The sequence below is a fragment of the Gavialis gangeticus genome, unplaced genomic scaffold, assembly GCF_001723915.1.
Source record: "Gavialis gangeticus isolate Ggan-Ray unplaced genomic scaffold, GavGan_comp1, whole genome shotgun sequence".
Lineage (NCBI taxonomy): Eukaryota > Metazoa > Chordata > Crocodylia > Gavialidae > Gavialis > Gavialis gangeticus.
This window is the reverse complement of record NW_017729022.1, coordinates 162,352,305-162,363,471: the sequence shown is the minus strand read 5'-3', so window position 1 is coordinate 162,363,471 and position 11,167 is coordinate 162,352,305. Positions and strand designations below refer to the sequence as shown.

Genomic DNA, 11,167 nt, shown 5'->3' with positions numbered 1-11,167 from the left:
GGGGGGTCGGGCTAGAAGATCTACTAGGTCCCTTCCGACCCTTAATCTATGAATCTATGAATATTTGAGTCCCGTTTCTTGTTTTGGGGTTTTGTTGTTCTCCCACCCTGGCGGGGGGTCGGGCTAGAAGATCTACTAGATCCCTTCCGACCCTTAATCTATGAATCTATGAAAGAATCAGATCCAAAGTTTGCATCAGAGACCATGTAAAACAGGAGGATGATCTTGGGGCCAAATCTTAGGACTGAGTTTCAGGTCATTCAGATTTGGTTCCCAGCTCTGATACAGACCTGCTCCTCACCTCAGACCCCACAGTACAATATTTCTGAATCTCAAGGCATGACTTTGCTCCTTTCTCTAAGGATTGCTATTACTTATCACAAGCAAGGCTGGCAGACAGAGGCTCACTGAGTTGTTGGCAGGCTTTATTTATTAATACCTGCAATGCACATGTAGGTCTTAGGTTAGCCAGAACCATAGAAATTCTGTCCTGGTATAAAGAAGCCAGTGTTGTTTACTAAGCACTAATAATAAACTGAAGATGAAAATAAGAACTAGATTAAACCTTCGGGTGCTGGAATTCCCAGGCTGGCAACCTAATAAGGGAGTAAGAGCACCATGGCTTTATTTTCAGGATCTAAACCAGCAAGGCAGACTTGAGAAAAGCAGCTTCATAATTTACATTTGCTCCTTTACTGGTAACCAAACAGATACACTAAGAAGCTACTTACTGTCCTACATAGAGGAGTACAGGGACTAATGCTAAGATGATTAGTGCAATCAAATGCAGATTCCTGAAAAAGGATGAAAACTCACTGCCCATCACTGGGAATTAAACATCAAGACAGAATATAACAAATAGATGAAAAACAAGCATTGCTCAGCTTCATTTCAATTCAAGCATAAGAAAAGAACTGGAGTGGAGGGAGCCAGTCTGACCAGGCCAGGAAGGGCCAGTGCCAAACTAAGTCTGCTTCATGCCATTGCTTCATAGCACAACTTGAAGAGGAACCAAAACTTACAAAAACCAAGAAAACAAACATGTGCCTCCGCCTCTCCTCCGGGCTAGGAACAAGTTATACACAAATTGGTATAAGTGATCAGAAACTGGTTCAAATGTGTCACACAACAGAAGTTCAGTGCACATGAACCACTTTCAATAAGGCTGAAACTGGTTTAAGATACACCTGGATGGACATGGTATCAGACTTAACCAATTTAGGTTAAATCAGTTTACTGAACTTCTGTCCCAGATCCCCTCCAGATTCAAGTTAATGCATAGTCCCCCAGCATCCTAGAATCCTTTGCACCTCCCCCATAATGCCCCCTCCCCTCCTTGCAGGGTAGGCAGGCTACCCATGACCCATGCTGCCTGCTCTAGCCAAGCAGGGAGGCATGCTGTAGCGCCCCCCCCCCCAGCTTCTGGTCTGGGCCACTGCAGCCATGTAGCTGCATTTCCAGAATCAAAAGTGAATGTCTATTCACTTGCTTATCAGTTAAATCTATGCAGCTAACCTGTGAAGACTGAATCAATTTAGCCTCAGGCTTTTTCACTGTCTGTACTAAGCCCTGAGGCCCCAGGACACCAAGGACTCTCTAACCCATATGCCTAGAAGCCACCTAAATGCTAGATCAAGGTTGTCCAATTTCTAAGAACCAAGCACTCCAAGTGCTGCATGCAGCACAGGACATAGAGTGAGCTACGGGCTCCTGGGCAATGCAGACATCCCCCTAGCTGCTTCATGCACCCACACAGACTTCCCCCTCCACCACCATTGCACTGGGGGACCCTTGGTGCTGTGGGACTCTGGGACTGCACAGGCATGACTCCTGCCTCCCCTGCCTCCCTCCCCCCACCCCAGTGTGGCCCCATGTGGACACGATCCCCTTCCTTCCTAATGCACAGCCTGGACTCACCATCAGCTCCCTGCACTGTGTTGTTCCCCGCCCCCAAAGGCGAAGGCAAGAAGTGGCTGCCAGAGGAGGAAGGGGAAGCTTTAGGATGATTTAAGATGCTTTTGCAGCCAGAGTGGTAGGAGCAGTGACAGGCTTGTGGGCTGCATGCAGCTGGCAGGCTGCCAGTTGGACAGCCCTGTGCTAGATTATAATTATTCCTGCAGTAACCAGCCCAAAAGAGCTTTGTAAGGGACCAGGTGCTCCTCAGGCTGTCAGCAACCTGGTATTCTAACAGCTTTTGCTGAGAAGCCATTAGTTAGTAACAGGTGAGGCTGGCCCTATCTTTTCTGAAAGGGGCTGGTCAGCTTGGCACATGATGACATCTCTTTGTATGGGGGAGAGTGAGAATTCAAGAATTTGGGGGGAAAGGAAGGGCTAATTCTTTGCCTACTGATCGGGAATTAGCAGACTGGGTTTTCAGGGAAAGAACAGGTGAAACCTAACTGTCTAGCCACATTATTCCTGCATTATCACAAGGCTCTGGCATATACAGCATGATAACACAGATCAGATTCAGCTTTGAAGGCATTGTAGTACAACGGCATGCAGGAAAACACCATCACTGGTCCTCAACCTTTCTGTGTGCAGAGGTATCTGGTGGCCTTTAGTGTGGTGACTGATTTGGGGAGTGTCTGCTATGAGTTCACCTCTCACCAGTTGTTTCATCAGTCATCACAGACATTCCAGATATATGTCATTTGGTGTGTGGAACAAATGTTTCTGCCCTGCAGGTTTCTTTTGGGGGGCAAGTGCAATAATCAAATCTAGTTTGTACTTTGCTTTCTTCTAATTGAACCAAAGATCGTGATTATCAATGAAGTTACCATTGGAACTCAAAACTTTTTAAACCAAGAGGAAATGGGCTGGAATAAAAAAGCCTACTCATCTAATCTAGGCCACTAAACCCAGAAAAGAAAAAAATGTAACTGGGCTGGTCTTACATTTTACTTACAGGGATTCAGTTCTTATCAACAGGAACAGACACTTTAGAAATACAGTAGATAAGGCTGGTGGGAGAATGGGAACTTTATTACTATCACCCATACATAGGAGGTCAAAACTAAGGTGTCTGAACTATTAAAGGGAGCATAGCAGAGTCAAAACCCAAAAAGATACAAACTATCATAAATAGAAAAGACAGGGTTACCAGGATGAGGGCTGCTAGATAATAGCCTGCCATGCACTACACAATATTCTAGCTCCAGCTCAAGCACAGTTGAGCAAGAAGCAGTTGAGAAACATGATGCGAAAAACTCCATGAACCAGAGAGTAATGAAATAAAGTGGTAGAAATTGCTATGCTGTGATTAGGCTGAAGTAGCATAGCCTGCTACAGCATAGCCTTCATTAGGAGTAAAATGTATTCCAGGACAAGAACTGATCTATGTTATGGAAAGAGGAAGATTAAAGAAATATGCAAAAACTATGCTAAAAACTGTCCTGTTCAATGATCATCAATATGTCCCAACTCTCTCCCAGCTAGTTTGAAATGCCTTGGCTTCTGATTTAGACAAAGCTTAAACAGTTTCAACAGGGCTCATGAAACCAGGACAAGTGCCTTATCCCTTGGGATGCAAATGGACACCTGCCTGTCAGCATCTTCTCCTAGCTATTTACATTAAGTCACAGAAACCATCATACCAGCCTAGAATAATGGCCAACACGTGATAACACGTTTCGGAGAGAGGTCTATGCCCAACACTTTAGAGTCAGGATAGTACCCATAAGTCTAAACAAACTTCCTAAGACCTTATATTAGTGGAGCTCATTGTTAGCCGAACAGTACTAACCCTTAGCAAAGCTTTTGTTGGGATACACTGTAAGTGTCATTTACTTTTCCAGTTTCTGGATTGATTAAATAGTAGGGCTGTGCAAAGGTTTGGTCCCTGATTCGATTCAGCAGAGATTCGGCCCGATTCAGTGGCCAAAACTCTGAATTCGAATCAAATCAGAGGACCCTTTAACTGCTCTGAATTGACCATGTGGCCTAATGGATAAGGTGTCTAACTTCAGATCAGAAGATTGAGGGTTCAAGTCCCTTTGTGGTTGGTGGCTCTTTTCAGCCTCCACAAGAGAAGGCTGAGGGGGGATCTAATGGCCTGTTACAAACTAGTCAGGAGGGACCAGCAGGCACTGGGGAAGTCCCTGTTCCCCTGAGCACTGCCAGGAGTGACCAGGAATAACGGTCACAAGCTGGCAGAGGGTATATTTAGGCTAGATATCAGGAGGCACTACTTCATGGTCAGGGCGGCTAGGATCTGGAACCAACTTCCAAGAGAAGTGGTGCTGGCTCCTACCCTGGGGGTCTTCAAGAGGAGGCTAGATGTACACCTTGCTGGGGTTGTTTGACCCCAGTACTCTTTCCTGCCATGGCAGGGGATCGGACTAGATGATCTACTAAGGTCCCTTCCGACCCAACAAACTATGAATTGGAACCCTCCGAATCGATTCAGAGAGATTTGGTGATTCAGACATAGACACAGCTTTAAACGTTTTTTCTGCATACCTCTAGGTAGCAGACGGCTCGTGAATGCTGGGGTGGATGGGGCACCCCACAGAAATGTGGGGGGCTCCCCAGTGTGCTCAGCAGCAGTGTCTGGCAGCAGACCTCACAGCACTTCTGGGTCCAATGTGGGGTGCACAGGGGGCCCCCCCACACCCCCTCAGCTCACCAATTGGTGCCTCCTGGGTCTGGAGGGGCACCAAGGGCCCCCCCATGGCCGATCTCGGAGCCAGGCGGGCATGGGGGGCCCCCCGCACACTCCCCTGCAGACCAAGGAGTGAACCGGAAGTACTTCTGGTTCACTTCTGGGTTTGCCACCAAGCATGCAGCAGGGTCCCCCATGCTCCTGTGGGACGCTCCATCTGCCCTAGCATTGCAGCATTCATGAGCCATGCTGATACCTCAAGGTATGTAGAAAAAACATTTAAAGTTGTGTCTATGTCCAAGTCACGGATTCTCTGAATCAGCATTGAATCTTGAGATTCATATGCAGCCAAATCGAATCAGGGACAGTGATCCGAATCAAAGAATTGAATCACTGTCCCTGATTCGGGCCGAATCCGAATCCAAATCAAATAGGGCCCACTTTGCACACCCTTATTAAATAGGCCCAACTCCCCGTGCCCTTGAATTAAAGGCCTTCCAGGAACAAGGAAGAGACTGGAGTTCACTTTGCATGGTTTCACTCCACGTTCCCACCTGAGGCAGGGGCTTACAGCCTCAAAGGGAGCAGGCTCTGTAGCTTCCCTACTCCAGAGTCTGAAAACTCCAAGTGAAAGCAAGTGCCAACTCTGTGGGTCCCTTAGGATGTGCTGCTACAGGTTCTCCACACACCACCTACATTTTCTGCCCTCCAGAGAGCTGATGTGGAGGCAAACCCTGACGGCTTGCTAAATGAAATAACTTGTATTAAAGGATGAGGGAAAGAATAATGGGACACATTTCTGCCTGCACTGGCATAGCTGTGCAGTGTTCATAACTTGAGGGAAAGGGAAAAGTATACAATACTTAATCTCCTCCTCCCCTTCCATGCATCTGCCTCCCTCTCCTTCTACTCTGCATGTTTCTGCCCTACAGAAAGAAGTGACGTTCAACGTTAAGTGTGTTTTAAGGCTGCACAGGGTGAAGCACTGCACAGGTGCTCAGCCTCACTCAGCATGAATTACTGACAAAATGGGCATGTTTCCTTGGCAGATGACTCAACTGTGTCTACAGCTTCTACTTACTAACCCAGGTAAAGAACAGAGGCATCCCAACCAATCTGAAGTACAGATGCATGTCACAATAATCATACCATTTTCACTGCTCACCCTAAAAGTGCCTCCTCTCCCAGGAGGTTTTACACTAGTATAATGCAACCAGCTTCAGCAGTCATTCCTGATTTGTACTACTGTATATGAGAAGGGAACCAAACCCATAATCTCCTAAAATAGAGAGATCATCTTATTCTGACCTCTGACACCAATTGCTAATGGAGCAGCTGCAGTCAGAAATCAAACAAAGCATGATAAAGAACCAAACAATTTCAGGAAGTGATATTTTTCAGGTGAATATTTTACTCACTGAAAAATGTAGAATCAGGGGGCACTTTTACATATGTTCCAGCGATGGGGAGGAGCAGCGGTTTAATTAAAGCAGCTCCAAGATCCACTCTAACTAAAGTACCGCCGCGTCTCCTGCTCATTCAACAAGCTTTAGTTCAAGCACCCTCAACACCATTTTTAAGCACGGGGATGCTGATACATGAGATGCTGAAGGCTGCAGGAGCATGGCAATTGTCACGCTCCAGCAGACTCAATTAACTGAGTTTGTACCAACACACTAGAATTCCAGCCTGTCGGAGCAGCAGCTGTGCTCGTGTGTAGGCACCCAGCATGACCAAATCTATTCACAAATGTAAGTTGATTTGTCTGTTTCAGGTGAAGAAAGCTGGGTAACCTGCCAGTCTCAAGAAATTGACAGCAGGAAAGGCAAGACTGTGCACCTTGGTTTACACGGCATATGCCTGCCAATACCCAGATGCATCTTTATTATTAAACCTCCAAAATTAGTATAAAATCTACATGCAAAGCAGACCTTCTCTGCTGTATTCACCATGAATTCAGAGATCAGTATGAGCATAGAAAAAAAAAAAAAGATGGGCCCAAGCTGTGAAGTCCAGCCCTGGGTTTAAACTTCCTCAAAGTTATGTACACATCACTACAGGTAAACTCTTGACCCCATTAAAATCAACAAGAATTTTCCCAACAACCTCAGCAAGGCTAGGATTTCACACTCTTCAGTAGGCAAATGTGAGGAAGGTCCAATTTTTACTATTAATAACCATGTCTATTATAGTAGATTTAAAACCAAACCAGAATGGAGCAGAGTCCATCATTAGTCTGTCCTCTGAAAGAACTTACAATCAAAACAGACACGACACACACGGTAGGGAAACAGGGGCAGAAGACAAATAAAGGACTAGGAAACATTCAAAAGCTTAGAAAGCCCAGATCTAGGCTGTAGTATCAAGGCTAGTTTCAGATAGCTCTGGATGAGGAAAGCCTTCATAAGAGCTCTGCCTCCTTCACGCTGCACCTGATGAGCTGGGTATGTCAGTGGGCAGCTGAACCAGCATTGTGCAGTGCAGTCACTGCAGCCTAGGTGAACACAGCTTAAGTGGTGTCTGGAGGGTACTGTCCACGTGGGAAGGAAGTTCTCATGGTTTCCAAATTCCACCAAATCAAAACCAGCATTTTTGGGGACGTCCAAAGGCATATTGTATGATAACCTGCCAATTTTCATCTTTAGTGATAAAAGAAGGCATGTTCTTACTACAAGTAGGTGACATTTTTCAGTCAAATATATCTTATTTGCAAAAACATGCAGATTCACGTGAACCCAAGTTACTGATGCATATGGTTCAATTTGTCTGTTTCAGCTGGAAAAAAGAGAACTGTTTGGTTTCAGCTTCTTTGAAAGAAAACAAACATTTTGATTTTGCATTTTAAAAAATTCAATTTTAAAAAATTGTGTTAAAACCTCCAAAATTCAGAGAAACATTTCATTCAGGTTGAATACAAGATTTCAAAATGATTTTTTTTTTACTTTTTGGATGTCTTCCATTTTCTCAAAATACTTACTTTGCTTTTGTTGTGCCTCTATCAAAAACATTTTTTGTTATTATTTTTCAGTTTGGCCAATTAAAAGAAATCAAATCATAACACACCTGTTTTTTACTGGGTATTAACTACCTATTGGCTGTACTGTTTTAAATTCTTAGCATCACCCGGTACCCAATCCCATCTGCCTGTATTCATTTGTTGACTCTTGTTTTACACTTGAATTGTAAATTCTTTATGGCAGGGACAACATTTCTGTCCTGTGTGTGCGCAGCACTTACCACAAAAGGGTCCTGCTCTATGACTAGTTTCTGGATGTAATAATAGTAATAATGCAAGTGCCTACTCTTCACTGGGATTTTGCAGCAAGATAACAGTGAACTGTTACTTAATCTTGCTGTAGAAAACAACATCATAACAATGAAGGCAAACCTTTAGTTTTGTATTTTCTTTGGAGGGATGAACAAACACTTGCAAACATTAATATGTACTGAAATAGACTAAAAAAATCTAGAAATCTACAGGCAACATGTTTGGGAAGTTATTAATACCTCAAAACAGGTGCTGAGAGTGAATGTGTAAAGGCAGTCTTAACTGTAGCTGTTGCTAACACCTGAGTAATAATTCACACATTTGCATGCATCTACACTGCAGGAGAAAGAGAAAACAGCTTGGCTAAGTGTTCTTGGGTCTGCCAAGAACCACAGTCACTTACTTTAGCCAGGTACACAGCATTCCTTATTGTCTCTACTATCTCTTTGCCTTCAGGATGCACCTTTTCCACATGCACCCACATCCTCTCCCAGGTCTGTCTGTCAATAGGGAAGCCGCTTTTATTAACAAGAAAAAGCACCCCTCCATCTTTGTCTTCTTCCTCTGAGCCCCCATTGTTGGTCGTGCTGACTGGCCGGGCATGAGTGCTTCTTGACCGGCCCCCTTTAGCTCCCTTGGGATGGGGACAGTGGTGAGCATTGGAAGTGGAGCCTGTCATGGTGGGCTTGAATTGCAAAAGCAGTCCAGGTGGGGCTATCTATGTACACAGTTCAGTGCCCCAACAAGGAAGCCTTATCCATCTCACTTGCTACTAGAGGAATTAGGCAAATGGAGACGATATGAGCTCATAGAAGCCAGTGTGATCAGTGCTGAGACTGTTGTCTTGTGGGCTGAATCTAAAACCGGGATAGAACGGGGAAGGAAGGAGCATGTTATCAGGAGTTTATGCACAGCGTTCAGCTTACCACACCCCCCTACACACACACACACACACACACACACTCTCTCTCTCTCTCTCTCTCTCTCTCTCTCTCTCTCTCTCTCTCTCTCTCCTGGGGCTGCCACACAAGAGAATAACATTGCTAGGTCCCATTCAGTATCCACTGAGAATGACAGACAAAAGGACAATAGCAACTGGAAGACATGCCTCTTTGCATTACCCCAAAGGGAGAAGAGAGCAGCCTGGTAGGGCTCTGCTCTATCCTACCCCTGTGGCTGTCACATAAAGGGACAATAGCACCCTGCAAAGCCCCCTCCCTGCATCACCTGGTGCAACTTGTCAAAACGCTGGGGAGTCCAAGATGTAAATGCGATATAACCCCTGCTCGGAGACCCCTGCACACCGCACTCACCACCTCCCCTTTGCCCAGAGCTTGGTGGTTCCGTCAGCCACCAGCCGCAGGGAGAGCCTCCGACTGCGGCACCAAGGGTGCTGGACTGAGCTCGGCCAGGGAAGGCTGTTCCCAGGCGATCGGCGGCGGCAGCTGAGGGCTGCGCTGGACGTGGGTGGGTGCCTGCTGTTTCCCCAGCTGCAGGCCATTCTTCAGCTGAGACCCACCCACCCTCCTCGGCGCCGCGCTGCCCCCCGCACTCGCCCACCCAGCCGGCCAGTCCTGCCCCTCACCCGGTCGGAGCCGGACTCATTGCCGCGCGCTTCACTCCCCGGGCGGCTGGGGCTGGGGCTGGGGCTGCTGCAGCTGCCGCTGCCGCCCGCGCCTCAGTCCATGTTCCATCCTCAAGTGTTAGTCTCTGACATGTAACCACGTTACCCAGCGGCCGCCGGCGTTCCGAGCGCCCCCATTGGCTGCCGCAACAAAGAGGGGCGGTGCCCGGGGCTGGAAAGCAACGCGGAGAAGCTTCGCAGGGTTCTGATTGGCTGCGCTTTTCCCGGGAGGGGCGGGGCTCGGGGAGAAAGCTGATCGCTTGGACGGGATTGCTGGCTGGGGGTGCTTCGCCTTGGGAGCTCGGGGATCCCCTTCAGTCCTTTACAGTGTTCGGCGTTGCACGTACTGTACTTTTACACGGCTGGAGGCTAATGGTCTAGCCTAACCACTCTTCAGCGTGGCTTTCACGTATTCGTATTATCATTATTATGATTATTAGTAATAATACTATTAGTATCATCATTATTATCAGATTGTTATTATTGCCTTTATATTATTATCATGATTGTCATTATCATCATCATACTAGTATTATTGTTATTGCCATTACATTATTAGATTATCATTATTATCACATTATTATTGCTATTGTCATATATTATCATTATCACTATTACCATCATAATTATTATCATTATTATTGTTATTACTATTATATTATTATCATATTTTTATTGCTATTGCCATATGTTATCATTATCACTATTATCATAATCATCATTATCATTATAGTATTATTGTTATTGTCATTATATTATTATATTATTGTCATCATCATTATCATTGTTATTGTTGTTGTCATATTATTATATTATCATCATTGTTATCACATTATTATTGTTAGTGTCGTATTCTTTTATTATCATCATTGTTATTACCACTATGTTGTTGTTGTTATTATATTACTATATTATTATCATTGTTGTTGTTGTTGTCACAGTACAGTGGCTAAGGCACCTCACAGGCATGATTACTGATTCAAATTTACCCTTGAAAACCCCCCAGGCCCACAGTAGGGTCTACACCAGCACCTTCACAGGCCCAGTGTCTACAGGTGAAGAGCTGCTATTATCAGAACATGCAACAGAGCAGTCCAGTCTCATAACTGCAAAATGGGCGATGTGTAGAGGGTGCACACAGGTGCACATGCACCCCCGAGTGTGGCGGTACACCCCCTGCAAAAAGATGCCACCAACACTGTTGGCAGCACCTGCGGGCAGTTGCACTCACCCTCCTGCCGCAGACACCACCAGCGGCCACCCCCCATCACCGACAGCACCAGCGGCCTCTGCAGGAGCTCCCTGCTCACTGCCACCAGGCTCCCACCACCACCAGCACAGCCATGCCCCCCCAGCCACAGGGGGCACATGCTGTTCATGCTGCAAAAGGTCTTATGCTGGGGTTAATATTTTGAAGTCTTTTTGAAGAATCTTGCTGGGAGGGTGAAGGGTTTGGTTGGGAAGTTTGAATGTATACAGCTTTTTAAACATCCAGACTCACAGTGTGACCCAGACCTTTAGTAAATGCAAATAAAATCATGATGAAGGGTGAATGTCAGATCTTAAAGTGTCCTTCCTGGTGTTACCACTAATAACAATGCAGAGTGGCAGTACTCAAAGAATTGTAAACCATTTAATTTGCTTTATAAAATGAAGCTGCTTGTTTATTATG

General features: G+C 45.7%; 1 protein-coding gene across 1 annotated transcript in view; it reads right to left on the bottom strand.

Moving 5' to 3' along the window:
* VASH2 (vasohibin 2) overlaps positions 1-9,635 on the bottom strand; it is an 86,707-nt gene extending 77,072 nt beyond the window's left edge. Inside the window, exons 1-2 of the mRNA XM_019516440.1 lie at positions 9,457-9,635; positions 8,275-8,728 (exon numbers count right to left, since the gene is read on the bottom strand). Of these exons, the coding sequence (XP_019371985.1) occupies positions 8,275-8,550 (276 nt within the window). The 5' untranslated portion in view covers positions 8,551-8,728; positions 9,457-9,635. The remainder of the gene's footprint in view (positions 1-8,274; positions 8,729-9,456) is intronic.
* Positions 9,636-11,167: the final 1,532 nt, after the last annotated feature.